At 42.8% G+C, this 16,440-nt stretch overlaps 1 protein-coding gene across 1 annotated transcript; it reads right to left on the bottom strand.

Annotated features, from left to right (window-relative positions):
- Positions 1-1,571: 1,571 nt before the first annotated feature.
- LOC147882847 (squamosa promoter-binding-like protein 1) lies at positions 1,572-15,556 on the bottom strand. Its single transcript, XM_087401129.1, has 11 exons — positions 14,726-15,556; positions 13,560-14,494; positions 13,295-13,473; positions 12,110-12,951; positions 11,775-11,852; positions 10,833-10,940; positions 10,606-10,723; positions 10,395-10,524; positions 10,076-10,253; positions 3,382-4,005; positions 1,572-3,012 (listed from the first exon to the last, which is right to left on the bottom strand). Exons 2-11 carry the CDS (start codon positions 14,312-14,314, stop codon positions 2,515-2,517), a joined length of 3,510 nt encoding a protein of 1,169 aa, XP_087257255.1. The 5' UTR covers positions 14,315-14,494; positions 14,726-15,556; the 3' UTR covers positions 1,572-2,514.
- Positions 15,557-16,440: the final 884 nt, after the last annotated feature.

Raw genomic sequence — 16,440 nt, 5'->3', positions numbered from 1 at the left:
TTTCCAAGGAGTGGGTAAAAAAATAAAATCCTATGACCTTAATTCTTCTTAAGATCCCTTCTAGTGTCATTGCTTTCTAGATGTCCTGTGAGATTTTAGCTTTGAAACTTGACAGCGTGGTTGTATCTGGGATCTCCCAATTGAGGGAGGTCATGCATGGGATGGGTAAAATCTTCAGTCTCCCCATATGCATCTCTACTCTAGAAGGAACTTTATGCATCTCTACTCTAGTAGGAACTTTACATTGAGCATAGTATACAAACTTCATATTCTGCACTTAGTCTAGAAGGAACTTTATATTGAGCGTAGTCAAAAAACAAACCACCCTTGCTCAAAAAGATGACGATTGTTCATGGTATAGAGGATCCAAGCATTCTTCATGAATGGTTTGAAATGTCCCACTCAAGCACTCCAAAGTTATTCATTCAACACATCATGATGGAAACACATGTAGATTAGAATTTGAAACCATTAGCTAGGCAATGAAGCTGCCCAATACTTATATAGTGTGCTTGTATATTAGTTTGCATTGAAACCATTTACGCAATAAAAACTCGACATTTGCAAATTGTATCAAAATACTTACAATAATGCTTGTAGAGGTGCTGCATTGTAGGGCTCATAAACAAGTCCTTGCCATGTAGACATGTTGAACTTTTGCAAACCACCCTTGTTCAACCACTTTATGCAACCTTTCCAATGGTTCCTAATGTCGTCTCGTTTAGCTCTCTTCACTTGTGAGAGCCGTTGCAAGATGGAAGCATTATTACCCAACCATTGACCGTTACTGTCAGTGACTTCCAAACCCCATCTTCTATTATGTAATGAAATATACATGTAATGCTATGAGGACAATAATGGGAAGAAGCCATTGAAGCTTCACAAAGAAAGAATAAATGCACAACTAATGCTTGAGAGCGAAGGGATTGTACCATGACATGGATTTTCAAAAGGGAAGCGAGGGAACCAAAAAACAAGAATGGCAAAAGCAATGCTTTGGAGAGAGAGCGAGGGGATTGCAACATGAGGAAGGTTTCCAATAAGCAAGAGAGGGAATTGCACTAGCCTCTATGCTTATATGGGATCAAGGTTGTACTAAGACCATGTTAACTAGTACAATCCTTTTTCCCTCCAATTCAAGACCAAATCAGCAACCTTAACTAATTGGCAATATCACACATAGGCCCTAGGCATAAATGAGAATAATGTTGGTCTAACAATGTATATTCACATCTCCCAAGCCATATTCATTGACTGCCATCATCCTAAAATATGCTCCTCACCTCAAGTCCCCCTACTTGTGCACAACCCTCGTATAAATTGTACAAATAAAAATTTAAGGAGAAAGACGCATTAAGTTGTCTAATACAATCATATATGTTTTGGGAAAAATGTTCAAAGAAACCAATTAAACATTGGTTTTACAAATTAATGATGTTATGCCTTTCAATAATACTTGAGCTATTTAACACTTTATATAACAGCTACTATCATTTTTTAAACACTGATCAAGGGATTTTCTGGGGCTTATATATTTGGTTCCATATTGTTTGGGGTTTTGAAATGTCATGAAAATTTGGAGAACTTGTCTTGTTTCCATTATACAGTCGCTGTAATAATGAGAACTTGTGTCTTGATATAAAAATGAGAACTTGTGTCATGTTTCCATTATTACAGTCACTGTCACTAACCTTCCAAAATTAAGTTGCATAGCACTCCAATGAGTGCCCAGCTGCCAATCAGAATTTATTTCTTGCTTCGAATAATTATACACATCACTTGCATTAGAACTTCCTTCTCTTTTGCATAGCTTCTCATGGGATCCTTCCTTCCTCCCAGTGCTTTTAAGGGGAGGATCTAGTTTCAATTTAGAGAAGAGCTGACAAACTGCAAAAGACAGTGAAGGACCCACTTGTGATGGAGGGGGAGGGAGGGAGGGTCAACTTTGCATCTGCAGAGATGAATTTATAACACTAACGCCAACATTTGTTCTTATTTGTTAGCCACTGTACTATAACTGTACTCCTGGTACCATAATACAATTCAGGACCTTTCCAGGTCAATTGAACCAATTTACAAGGATATAACCCTTGTCCAATATGCCTTGGTCATTGTAGCAATATACACATGTTAGGTTTTTCAATGAGGAAACAGAACATGAACCAATTTACAATGATACAATCCTTGTCCACTATGCCTTGGTTGATGTAGCAATATACACCATGATATTGATAACTACGACTCCCAGAAGCAGTGTCAGTTAATTTTGTATGCTTCAGTGTTATTGGCCCATGGATAAATCTCACAGGTAGAAGTCTTTCACAAAGGCTCTTGACAAGAACCCCAGTTTTAGGGCCTGCTGTTTACCTAGCTGCCGGTGTGGGCCTTGCTTTCTCTTGAAGAGGAAAAAACAACAAAAGAATAGGATGAAGACACCAACACGTATGTACATATCTGCACGAGCTCTGAAAATCCTCTTGTGTGTCTCAAAGGGTAAAGTGAGGAGTCAGGAATTCAAACAGATCCATACATGATAGCCTCCCACTTCAAGGAGTAACAGATACTCTCCAAATCGGGAGGACCCTTCAAAAGAAGGGCAACAGTTGCACACAAAGTGGCGATTGCAACCATCATCATCATTGATGGCCTAAACATTTTCCCATTTGTGCCAGATGCCCCAGAACGGTGCCGTAACCTTGATCCTGTAGTACACTCTCTACAGACATGAGGACGTGGTGTTGGTTCCCTGAGAAACCTTGAAAGCTCAGCCACTATTTTTTTCAGATCTACAGTCTGCCTGACCCTTTCAGAACTTAAATTCTTGCCCTCTGTGGTGCTCTGTACAACTTTTGTTGGTAGATCCGATATTGTAATACTCACACACGGAGACCCTTTACTCTTTAGCTTCTTGTCAACCAGTTGGATATAAGAGCGATTCCCACTATTTAGAGCATGCCATTCAGGTGTCCTCCCTGAAGAATCGCAAAGATGTTTCCATCCGTTCAAGCCGACCTGCAGACTCATACATTATAAACGGCAGAACATCAAGGACTCCAAACATTTCAGGCATATACATCACAATTACACAAGGACAGAATTTTATTTCTCATCACACACAGTAAGCACACTATCTGCAAATTCAAAGCATGCCATTTATGTGGTAGCCCTAGATCATCAGGACTATCTTTCCATCCATGCAAATCACTCCTCAGTGCATGTACTCAAAATAACAAAGCTGTATTACTTGCACATTCCCATAGTGCATACAAACTGCATGATTGTATATGTAAAAACACAACACGGAGCCAAAGTCATGAATTTTGAAGCCGAATGTGACTACTTGTTGCATAAGCAGTCCTTGAAGCAACCAACTATTCATACCTCGCAGGGGTCATTTGTGAGTGCATCGACAATATCTTCCGCATTTGATATGCTTGCAGCAATGTGAAGCGGTGTAAACCCAGCTGGCCCCTTCATAATTGGCGTGAAAATACTCTGGTCTTTAGGTTTGTCCACACATGCTGTATACTGCAGCAGCAGCTCCACCATCAACCTACACTTCCTCTTTACTGCTTGATGAACAAGGTTCACCTCTGACAAGACTTGTAGTGCCTCTTCACATGAGTCATCATTTTCTTTCACATTGAAGCTAAAGAGCAAATCTAGAAGCTTTTTCACCACCGCACACCAATCATGCAATACTGCATAGTTTAAGAGTGCTTTGAATCGAGACAGATTTAACTGACGCAGAGCATCTAAATCCAGACAGGAGGGAGGACTCAATGATGAGTAACTTCTCTGGAAAACCCAGCCCAATTCGTGTAAAAAGCTAATTGCTTCTGCCTTCTTATCAACATAATATCCATCAGACAGGTAACCATCACTGCGTCCCGGCCTCCCTGAACAAGCTGAATCAAGCTCCTGTTCAAGAGTGCGGAGCTCTGCACAGATTGCACTATCAGCCACAATCACAGGTAAAACGTTGCCTAAAAGATCATGTTCTACCTGCAAGAACAAATCAGCACTTCAATCAGCAACTTGAGATTACTTTGATGTATGCATAATCTCTCTCTCTCTCTCTCTCTCTCTCTCTCTCTCTGTGAATCAGCAACTTGATATAACTTTGATGCATGCAATAATCTCTCTCTCTCTCTCTCTCTCTCTCTCTCTCTCTCTCTCTCTCTGTGAATCAGCACTTCAATCAGCAACTTGACATAACTTTGATACATGCTATAATCTCTCTCTCTCTCTCTCTCTCTCTCTCACACACACACACACACATGCGCACATGTATCTATCATGTGTACTTTCTAAGAGCCTGAGGACTTAACATTTTCTTTTCTCTTGAAGGCTTTCCAAGCTTTTCAGACTGAAAGGTCTGACTTTTAATAAAGTTTTAGATTTTGCTACAAACTCATCATACATCTAATCAAATCTACTCGTTCCTCAACTTATAATCATGATTCAGGCCGCACATAAAACCAGTAAGGTCTCTAACTTAAGAACAGCCTCGCGATACCGTGCAATATATTGATGCAATGGCCCATGGGGTCTTCCCCATACCAATAGAATCCGTGCTTCCCATGGCTCTCTTGTTCTTTCAAACCACATATAAAACCCACTAATCTTTGAAATTTGGTGAGTTCTTCTAGCTTAAAAATGGCCTCACGATATCTTGAAATTTATTGATTCAATGGGGTCTTCCCCAAGCCCAAAGGAACCCACTCTTCCTGTCGTTTTTTCGGTCCAATTTTGTAGGAATTCTTTCACAAAGACCACCTCTAATACCAACCAGGTAGCTTGCTTATCATCATGAAAGTTCACCCACCACTATAGATTTTGCTGCCTAAAGACAAACTAGATTTATAACTTGCAGCTAGATTTCACCTACGAGAACCTTGTCACTTGTGAAGAAAGTATAAAGAGTATCTTTATGTTGATTTCTCTCTCCATTAAATAAGGGTGGTTTGACCAAACTCTTTATTGCACTGCTGTGACCACTCAAAACATAATTGCTCTCACCATGATGCATCACTGACACAGTTACAGAGTCGTTTTTTAAACATCCAACTCCATTCTCGAGCTTTCAAAACTCGTTGTAAGAAATACCATCCAAATCACCATTGAGCTCAAGAAGCTCAAGGTCCCTCTCCAATGGTTCACGACATTGGGCATTGTATACATTTCGCTCTGCATTTAGTATTTGGCTTACCTTATCAAAAGCACGCTCAACACTAACTCTAAGTATGTGAGAAGATTGCATGGTGGCAACAAAGCAAACAATAGGCAAACAAACCCAAATTGTAAAATATAGTTTTTGTAAAATTCAAACTATATAAGTTTAAAGTGGAAATACAACATGTAGTGCATGAAATTAAGGCCTCAATGGGGGCCAAAGAAGCTCCTCAAAAAGACCTAGAAAGCAACCAAGCTTGAGGCTGAAAATGCCATCTCAACCTTGTAGTAGACTCCAAGAAGAAAGTGGGGCCTCTCTGTAAGTAACCCTCCTAGCAAAGGCAGCCGGAGGACCCCTACATGCTCATCAAAGTGGCCATCGACATATGTATAGTATTTTGTCCAAATACTGGCCAAAGTGTGAGGGGAGGACCTCAGAATGATCAAGGCCTCTGTGCATCTTGCTCTCCAGAAATGCCATGCTGAAATGCTAATCCATAGAATCATAGTTGCATCCGTACGCATACGGACGTTTTTTCATACGCGTTCCGTACGAGTTTTTAAAAAAAATAAAATAATAAATAAATAAATAGGCAGGGTTTTGTTTTTTGGGTGTGGTTTGGTTTTTTTGTTGTGTGTGTGTGAGGGGGGCCCGGGTGGGGTTCTTTTGTTTGGGAGGGGGGATCGATTTTGTGCCTAGCCAAACCTTGGAAAACACATGTTTAGCACTATTCTAATCCGTACTCCGTACACTATTGGCCAACTTTGGCTGTGGTTGGCCTCAAGGATGGTCTCAAGGAGGAGAAGGATGAGGAGGATGGCACTGATGCAAATGATGATGAGGATGAGGATGAGGATGAGGATGAGCAAGAGAATGAAAATGAGGATGAGGATGCAGGCTGCAGCTTGAGGCTTGAGCCTCATCGGTTGTGAATCGTGATGCATTTCAATTTTCAGATGTATTTCCGAGCTGTGACAGCCTTTTCTTCTATGATGTTTTGCCTTTGATGTTTTGGTGTAGTACCTACTTCCAAGTTTCTACTACCTACTACCTTTGATCATGATGTTTGGTGTAGTATTGATCTATCATTGACACTATGTATCAGAATCTAGATTCCAAATGACTCTGGGCTCTGGAGAAAGTTTGTAGCTCTATGTCAATGTAATGTGTACAATGTATATCTTTCTAAATGTTTTTGAGTAAAATTAGGGTCACGTATGTTTCAACCGTAGGGGCTGAACCATACTCCAATCATACTTCCATACTCGTATGATGTATGCGTATGGTAACGTATGGAAAAAACTATTCATAGAATCATGCACCGCTCTGAAGGGTGAGGCTGGAACATCATCCAAAGAGCATGAATCAACTAGGTGCCGCCGAATCGAGAAAGCCCAACAAGAGTCATGCCTCTCAAAAAACACAAGGACTTGAAAGGGAAAGCCAAGCAACTGATCCCAAAGTCATGAAGAAAGGGTAGTGGGCAAAGGTACAGAAGATCCTAGCAACTCCTTTCCATTATCCTTGCCTGTCTGCACTTTTGCCAGCTTTGACTTACAAGTATAGCAAAATTTGCAATCAAAACAAAGGCTTTTCAGCAAGAGTTTAGTCACAAAGTCATCTAATATTAACCACTTATACTATCAAGTATTCCGATAGTCTCCCATATGCCAAAATACTTGCAATAGAAACTCTTGTCTACAAGGGAGAATCTGACTTGCCTTTTAAGATAATTGGCTTATGCGACAACCTTTTGTTACCGATAGGGACCCACTTATGCAACGATCCACTCATCAACAAGGATTCGCTTGATCAAGCAAACAAGGCATCACACAATTAGCACACAATTGTGTCATACAATATGCTTTTTCTTGGCATACTATGAGGATTCCTTTACCATCAAGAATCCACGTGAATTGTCGATTCACAATTAATTCAAGCAATGTACGATTGCATCACATTGGTGACATATAAGCGAGATCACCCAAACCAACCTTCATCCAAACACCTACCTAACAAAGAGATTTATCAAAAATGGAATTGACAAAGATTCATAGATAATGCAATGCCAAACAGAGAGATTCATCGATGATGCATCGATAATGCAATCTCTTACATACTTTGCATGGCTGCAATTCATGTGCACATCACATCACTACTATTAACTCACTCACCATGATGTGACATTCAACAGGTGTATCCATCTACCAACAGCCAAGTATTGACAATGGCAAGCCACTAATGGAATACTTGACAAAGATTCATAGATAATGCAATGCCAAACAAAGAGATTCATCGATGATGCATCGATAATGCAATCTCTTACATACTTTGCATGGCTGCAATTCACGTGCACATCACATCACTACTATTAACTCGCTCACCATGATGTGACATTCAACAGATGTATCCATCTACCAACAACCAAGTATTGATAAATGCAAGCCACGAAGATTGCTCTGTCGATGCACTATCGCACATAGCTATCAACTAGATGTAATCATTGATAATTCTTTCCTTTACCACAAGCACTACGTGCATCTATATCTTAATTGCCCACCTCCCAAGCTAGGATTGCTTGCTCTGATACTACTAGAAAATGTGCCCTAAGAACACATATAAATCTACTTAGTACTGACTTTACTATGTGTCCTACAAGACTACGCATGACCATTATCTTTACTTCTTAACTTCCTAAGCCAACACCGCTCCTAAGAGCATCACCCTCCTAAACTTATTATAAACTTATTATAGATGCGCAATTCGTGTATTCACTAGGGTTTTTACACTCTTCAATAAGTTCCAACTCCATGTTCCTTGGGAGCGAACTTTGGCATGTTAGGCAATAATGCTTGGGTGACAAGGTCAATGTCATGAGGAAAAGTAATATACCTAGATGAATCCAGGAACATTCCCAAACTCATCCTCTAAAAACACAACATAGTGCACTTTCAATCTCATGAGAGTCACTCACAAGGTTGAAAACCATAAACTCCATCATGCATAGCAGGGACTAGCTACTATGACATCCCCACTAACGTCATCAGCGCCCAACAGTGGGTGTAGACCATAGTATAAAAATATGCTCTCACATACAAATCCACACACCCACACATACTTGAGCATCCATTTATATGAAGTCTTCGTACTGAGTTTCTGTCGACACTCCGGAGGTGAAGGGCAGACTCAACCATGATGAAGGCTAGCACTAAAGGAGAAGGCTAATCAAAAGGTAGTCCAAAATCTCTTCATTCAAGCTACAACTGCTTGTGAAGTCTAAACATTTTCATTTTAGTCTCTCCTCAATGAGCATCTAAATCTAAATCTAGCTGATAGGGCAACGCACCATTTAAGATAGAAAGAATTATCACAATACCAGCAGGCCGCAACTTGGACGAAAACTTCACAAGGTGAAATTTGCATGTCCGCTATACGGCAGAAGCATATACCTAGATGAATCCAGGAACATTCCCAAACTCATCCTCTAAAAACACAACATAGTGCAGTTTCAATCTCATGAGAGTCACTCACAAGGTTGAAAACCATAAACTCCATCATGCATAGCAGGGACTAGCTACTATGACATCCCCACTGACGTCATCAGCGCCCAGCAGTGGGTGTAGACCATAGTATAAAAATATGCTCTCACATACAAATCCACACACCCACACATACTTGAGCATCCATTTATACAAAGTCTTCGTACTGAGTTTCTGTCGGCACTCCGGAGTTGAAGGGCAGACTCAGCCATGATGAAGGCTAGCACTAGAGGAGAAGGCTAATCAAAAGGTAGTCCAAAATCTCTTCATTCAAGCTACAACTGCTTGTGAAGTCTAAACATTTTCATTTTAGTCTCTCCTCATGAGGAAAAAGTAATCTCTAGAACCACTTATCTATTGAGATTCCACAAGTTTACATTGATAATCCAATGGCACACTAGATAGTGCACATCTAGACTTAAACCTAGATTTCATGTTCTGTTGAATCTAAGCTATCTAGCACAATTTATGTCCCTAGCAAGCTTAGGAAAAAATATTTGTTCTAGGCCTAAATGTTTGATTATTATATGCATAGATAGAGGGGGTCACAAGGAAAACATTTTTATCTAAATAAATGTTTAATCCATACAATTATTATTATTTCTTATTTATTTTTTCTATTTTATGTTCGCATAATTATTTAAATTATAACCAATTACCAAAGCAAAAGCCAAAAAATGGTTTCTAGCTTCTTGCTACTTTTCATAGATTTTCTTGCTTTGCTTGCTTTCTTGTTCATTCTTGCATGTCTACTTGAGCAACCCTAGCGAAGGGGGGGGGGGGGGAGAGAGAGAGAGAGAGAGAGAGAGAGAGAGAGAGGGGGGGGGGGGAGTGAAGGGGGCAGCAAAACTGTTGCTCAAGGAAGGGGCAGCAACTAGCAAACATGGGCTGAGAAGAAAGGGCAAAGGACACCGTCAATGAAAGTGGGGAAGATGCTTGCACAGGAGTGGAGAAAGGGGCACGGCAAAGTTTCACCAAATGGGTGCAAAGTAAAGTGACAAACTTTGCAGGTACATCCCTTTTGTACGGTGCTGTACGTATCATGCAGCTCATTCTCTCCGGTACATGTACCAAAACTACCCTGTGTGCGAGAGAGAGAGAGAGAGAGAGAGAGAGAGAGAGAGAGAGAGAGAGATGAAGAGAAGAAGAAATTTTTTAACATCAGGCCACATGTACCAAAACTAACCTCTGTGTGTGTGTGTGTGTGTGTGTGTGTGTGAGAGAGAGAGAGAGAGAGAGAGAGAGAGAGTCATTCTATTAAATCAGCTGAAATTCATGAACAATTGTGGGATCAGAGAGCAAAAGTTTGGACAGCAAAATGCTAACACATTGACAGAGAGCTCCTGGATTGCCAGCTTACCTCAACAAAACAGCGACCCAAAACATTGGCAGGTCCACCAGGAAAATGCAGTCTATGCAGTTGCCTGTCAGATTCTCCACTCTCAGGATTCCCTGAATCGCGATTTGCATGCATATCCTTGATCCCCACCACGGGCAATTCATATAGCACATATCTTCCATGATATACGCACAAAATCCTATACAGCATATCATATCCATAATACATATCAAAACCCAACAGACATGAATACAAGGATGAGTGAATCTCCTAAATAATAGGCATATAAATGAGCACACTAAAAGATACATTGAAATGCCCAGTACTTCTCTAAACTCACTTTGTTTGGGGAGCCAGATTGTGTCCAGTTACAACCAACGTAGCCTTTTCACCAGCTACAACAGCCAATGGCCGAACAGACTTCAAGATAGGACCGTTTGATCTCAAGCATTTGATATTTTTTATTTTACCTGCAATGATGCCAAAATGGGATAAGAGGGTGTACAAATAGTCTTCAGAATAAGAAAATGACTAAGCACTACCATTATTACCATCAACAATGAGTGCCCTCTGCCGTTCAACTTGCACTACGATTCTACCCTTTGTCCACAAGTCATACTGTGAATATCTCAAGAGTCTTTGCAGACTTCCTTGCAGGTTCGCCACCAGCTGCAGCCAAATGAGAAGATCAAGAAAGAAAAAACAAGTTAAGAGAGTCTCAAGCATGTGAGATTAAAAGTAAAACCCAAGCAGAAGTACTGCACAATCAATGCAATACCTGTTCCCAATGAAGCTGTGGCATTGTTAGAAATACCGTGAGTAAAATGCACCCTGGTCGCAAATAGAGCTCCAGGCTTGTGGGAGCAATGGCTAACCACTCACCTATCTGCCAAAAGCCTAAACGATACTAATCAAATCACGACCTTCCTAAACAGAAAGTTTGCTCTGAAGATGCTCACTTCTGACGTGAAAAAATGTCCCCATGACATGGTCGACCATTTAGGCCAGGACCATTTTTAGATACAATATAAAACTAATTCACTAACCAAGCAATTCCCCACAGCTACAAATGTTGTACTAAAGACATGCCCCTGGTGCGTGATTGACTTCAAAGCCTCCCTTCAATCATCAACAAGCCCATCCTTTAAATCAGATTGTTAAGATTCACGACAAAGCCCGCTTTCAAGAAAATTAATTTCATGACAAAATCAAACACGACTGCACACAGCTCACACAAATTTTCTGCTTTCTTTGCAAATATATTTGTATCTAACCATAGCCCTATTGGCATTAGTTTTATGCTTTGGTATTTACAAAAAAATTCTGACAAGCACAATCCATTTCCATCCAAGGACAGAACAGGAAGGAGATGCTTTGTTTTCTTTGGACATCCACCGTGAAGCTACCTGAACAACTGGTGCTTGCAGATCCTGTATACATACATCAGCAGAGCCTACTCGAAGAATCAACAGTGGTGAGGAAACTCAAGTGCTCAGTCTCCGTGAACGGTGACACACACTTCATTGGCTTAATGGAATGCTGGAAACGTTTCAAAACGTTTTGGTGCTTCAAACGACCCGCAATGTCTAGGAATTTTTCCTTCTTTTGCCACAGGCAAATTATCATATAAGCCTTAGCCTTGATCTAGACTTTACGTTAAAGTGAGGTTAATGAGTCATCGATCACTGTGCGATATAAGTCTTGAGCAGAAACTCTGTACCTCTGCACGATAGTGTTGAGGAAAGTCTTCCAAACTTTTCTTATCAAAAAGCTTAAAGATAATGCGTCGATTCAGCTCCTGTCCACAATGTCATATAAAGCTAATCTTCAATACATCTTTGCTTGTCAGCCAATCTCAAAAAACCATACAACAGCAGAACTTTATCCTAGGAAAATTTCTTCCTAATCAACCCCATTGTAAAAAGCATACAAAGCTGAGCTCAAAGAAAGAGGAACCAATGAGTGACGTACTCTTTTAAGTGTGGAAATCTCACTTAAATGTATCTTTTCAAAGTTGTCGAATGATGAGGAGTTTAGATACAAAACCAAACTCACCTGCCAATCTGAGCTAGTGCTTGCAGGTGATTGGTCTGATCCAGAATCTTGACCATCACTTGGCTCCCGACCAGGCGGATCAGAAACATGATTTTGGCCCAGCTCTCGCCGACATGTCCGATTGTCTGAGCCATCCACAAACAGGAGCCTTTCCATTGATTCTGAGTGACGAACTGCCCCATTTATCCTAGAAGTTATTCCATTCCTGACCCCATTGCCACCATGATCTGGGAAAAGAATTTGCTCGGCAGGAGCCCCAGCACATTTGCTGGCAGTAATACATCCAGAATCACCTTCCATACAGTGGGAACCTGCAGGCCCTAAGTATTGCCTTGTAAGCATTGGCCTTGACGACCACTCTGAAGGATTTGAATGGCCAGTTGGCCTGGCTGCCAGCTCAGAAAAAGAAAACGGGTGGGCAAATTGTATATTTGAGCGCTCCACAGTGCCATTAGATGCTTTGCGCGGTTCCTCTCCGCTGCTCATACCATGTGAGAACAGGGGGGTGATGTTCTTATCATTGCGTGGGGGCTGCTGAGATATATGCGGGTGCTGCACCTTACCCTGAGTTGGTGAAAATTGGGAAGCCAGACTATTCCGCAGCACAGATAAGAGTGCCTCAGGTGGCAGGCTTGCTAAAGCAGTAAGAAGTGCTGCCTGAGATTCTTGGCCTGACCTCTGCAATCCAGGCAGGGCTTGAAGAGGAGCTTGATGTGCAGCTGGTGCTGCATCTCTAGCCAAAGCTGTGGACAAAGGCAGGAATGAATCTGGTTTCTTAAGACACTGCAAGATAAAATCCTGTTCCTTACTAGAGATGTCAAGCCTCTCTTTTGCCTTTGACGCTGCAGAAGCAACAATAACTGTTACATACTTAGATCTACAGCATGCCAAAACCACCTCTTTCAGGACAAGCGACATGCAAGCTGTGGCATTAAGCAAAACTCATTCTTCATATTCCGATGTTTCATGTTTTGACATGACTTCAGGAGCTTGACAGTCCAAAGACAAACAATGATAGAAACCAACCTGCAGAAGTTTCTATCAAAACTGGAAAGAATCAGGAAGCTTAAACACAGCTAATAAATTTCTCCTAATCGTAGGTCTACATTTCCCCAAGGAAATGCAACCAAAGAGAGTAATAAACAATGCTGGCCATACTGGCAACACTGGCATTCAGAGTCTTACTTTGAAGTTGAGACAGGATAGCAACCATGCTTAGCAATTCAGAGCCTCTAACAGCATCAGGCAAAGGTACGCCATTAGCAGCAAGGTCAGCATGGGGCTTCCGCCTTCGCTTGTTATGTCCGGCCAATCTCCTTCGGCAACTTCTCTTACCCTCATCGAATTCTGGTAGAGGATGAAATCTGCAGACCAGAGAAAGATTGAGTGATCCGTAGAAAACTTGACGACTCCAAATCAGCAACAAAATCAAACAGAATGCTGCGCTCACCTACTGCATTGCTGACAGAATCGTTGCATAAGACCGTGAACAAGCGACTGAGGCGTCTTAGAATGTGTCTCACACACTTTGTGTCGTCTATGATAGTCCTTTGCATGCTTCAGATCTGCATGGCAATCATCCACTTGACAGGCAGGAAATTGGCTTCCAGGGGAAGAGGAACGGTAGCGCTTCGGGTTGCGTGCATCGTCCATGTAAGAATATGAACCTGGACAAAGTTTGAGAGACAAGCTTCCAGCATCCTCATCAAGACAGTCATGTCCATTTATTGAACCAGCGTGATCAGTGGGGCTGCCATTACTGAATAGGGTCGGTTTTCTTTTATGTTCTAATGTACCGAGATCTGCAAAATGGTGGGAGTCAGCTGCACTGACATCAGACTGGTTATCGGAAGAATCAAGCCTCAAATCTGAAGGGTTGATCTTTTCCATCCCCTCACTCTCACGACTCTTCACAGGATCCCCTGCACTAGAACCGTTTTCAGCATCAGGGCTTCTCATAAATGAGAAACCCTCCCAATCTCCAGATCTAATCTGCTTACCAGCCTCACGGTTCAGATTGTGCTCGCTGTTAGACATATAAGAGTTATCAGAATTGAGGTTCAACCGTCCAGGAAGGGGAACCTGCTTGACTCCATACTTGCCTTCACAACCTCTGCCTGGGAAGAACTGATATTGATAAAAAGGCGGACCGCCACAGTTATAGCTATCATAAACCGCCACCTGAGGACACATATCACCCTCCATCCTGAACTGAACTATGTCGTCTCAGACGGAGTTCTGGAACTTCTTAAGTTCAACCACGAATACTGTTCGGAGACAAGTTCCAGTTCCTCCTCAACTTCCAGCCAGGCGTAATTTAAAAGGGACCTGCGCAACAGCCTGCAGCGGAAAACTCGGTGTAGACGCAATCAAGGTCGGCAAGATCTGGAAATGCAAGTTCCCAAGCGTATCATCCACCCAGAACCTTTAGCAGCTGCCAATTCATTATGGGCAACCAGAAGTTGACATGAACGGCAGGGTAGTAAGAGGGGCAGACTGTAAACTGAGCACAATCGTGCTGGTTGGGCAGGGGTAGAGAGGAGGGCGAGAGGTGCAAATCTTAAGACGAAAGAACCCAGAACCTGGAACATGAAAGCTTCAAGAGAGAGGAAGAACCTGTGTGCGGAATGACGTGCAGACGAAGAACCCATATAAAAGGGGCTGTAGGTGAAAACACTCCAAGCTGCTGCCGATAGATTGGGTCGCAGCCTCGCAGATCGGGCCTCTAAACGGCGGCCTGGCCTTTGCGTTGCTTTGCCTTTACCTTCACCTTTCAGCCATCTCCTTTCTTTGCCTGCTTCCTTTCACCGTCCGCTCCAAGACGAAGGCACCCGCCAATGAAATCGCTGCTGGCATGTTCGATTGCACTCTCTTCACGAAAAGCTATGTCGCCCTCCTTCCCTTCACCTTTCGACCATCTCCCTACCCGTGTCTGCGAGACAAACTCACCGTATTCATCAGACAGGACAGCCCAAAAACCGACACCGCACGGCTGCGGATCCGGACGCTGGAGCTCTCGCCCCAGGCACGAGCTATAGAGTCCTTGCTCCGTGCCTTTTGTTCCACCTCCCCTGTGGCTACATCGATGCCGGGAAACTAACGGCGAACCTTCTACACCGTGGGCCTTGTCGTTCGCCCTTCTCTGCGATCAATCTCGTGCTCTTTCACCCGTTTCTGCGCGCAAAGGAGCTCAATGGGGCCGTTAACAGCTACATGAAAGAGGGCTAAGGCGGAAAGGAGCAGGAGACTTGTTGTGCAAGCGGCAAAGGCTAGGGAGGCAGGAATTCTGGGAGGGGTGGAAGGAACCGTGGAAGCTGCGCAAAACTGGTACAAAGACGGTCGATTTTGCGAGGGGAACGGGGGTAAGACGGCGATGGCGAAGCAAAAGAATGCAGATTTTTGCAGAGACCGAGCGAGAGCTTCAAAAAGTCGAAAAGCGGAGCTCGATTGAAGAAGAAGAAGAAGACGACGACCTACATATCGTACACACACGAATTATATAATTTTTAAAATAATAACAATTTTTATACGTCCACGTACATATACACACAGCCCCACACGGCCGCCACGTCACCCCTCCACCGTACCGTACGGCGCTCCCTCGCCGCCACATCATCCTTCCCCGCCAGCTTGGCGCCCCCACGTCGGAAAAAGCGCCACCTTCCCGTGGGCCCCACCACCCGTTCTTTGACCTGGCAGGTTGCCATTGGCCCACCGTCCTTGCCACGAGGGCCTTTGTCCTTCCCCGCGCCGAGGGCCGTGCCAACTTGGCCGCACGGCTGCCTGCCACCTCTGCGGGCCCCGCCCGGCGGTCAGTTTGTGTTCCCCCTGACGTGGCAAGAGCCCGGGGGTACACCGTACGTATTCTCGACTTGACTTCTCTATAATAATATAAGAACTCGTGTCGATCAACACAAGTTTGGTTTTTGTGTTCTATCATATCATATTATAAATCTTCATGTCTATCACATATAGTGGTCCTATTATCATCTAGTAACTTTCACTTATGCATCATAGTCATTTGCCTCAATTACTCTGATCAACCATGTTAATCTCGTCTCTTCCGCTCCTCCGTCGCATTCTTTTCTATTTGACCACCTCCTTTAGATGAGCTTTTATCGTCTTCCACTTCACTAAAAGTCCGAATCAGCACTTCCTTGCCCTTACTGGATACCTCTTCCACTCCCTTGGCCCCCACCAAATGTGTGCATAGACATCCTTGATACTTTCCCTCATGTCAACATTGTCTTCATTTGCTTGCCCCCATTCCCACTTACCTTTGTCCTCACATCGAGTTGTCCCCTTACATTTATTTGCCCTCCTTTTCTATT

This window comes from Dipteris shenzhenensis, chromosome 29, assembly GCF_047967505.1.
Source record: "Dipteris shenzhenensis isolate YYH24624 ecotype China chromosome 29, Dip_SZ_1.0, whole genome shotgun sequence".
Taxonomy (NCBI): Eukaryota; Viridiplantae; Streptophyta; class Polypodiopsida; order Gleicheniales; family Dipteridaceae; genus Dipteris; species Dipteris shenzhenensis.
Note: the sequence above shows the minus strand (reverse complement) of the source record. Positions and strands in the feature narration are given on the sequence as shown.

Excerpts from the sequence above, each read along its gene's own strand:
- LOC147882847 (XM_087401129.1), bottom strand. The coding sequence starts at position 14,314 with ATGGAGGGTGATATGTGTCCTCAGGTGGCGGTTTATGATAGCTATAAC. Across the intron at positions 12,952-13,294 it reads TATCCTGTCTCAACTTCAAA|CGTCAAAGGCAAAAGAGAGG; the intron begins GTAAGACTCTGA and ends TTGCTTCTGCAG. Across the intron at positions 10,941-11,774 it reads CTCAACACTATCGTGCAGAG|ATAGGTGAGTGGTTAGCCAT; the intron begins GTACAGAGTTTC and ends GGCTTTTGGCAG.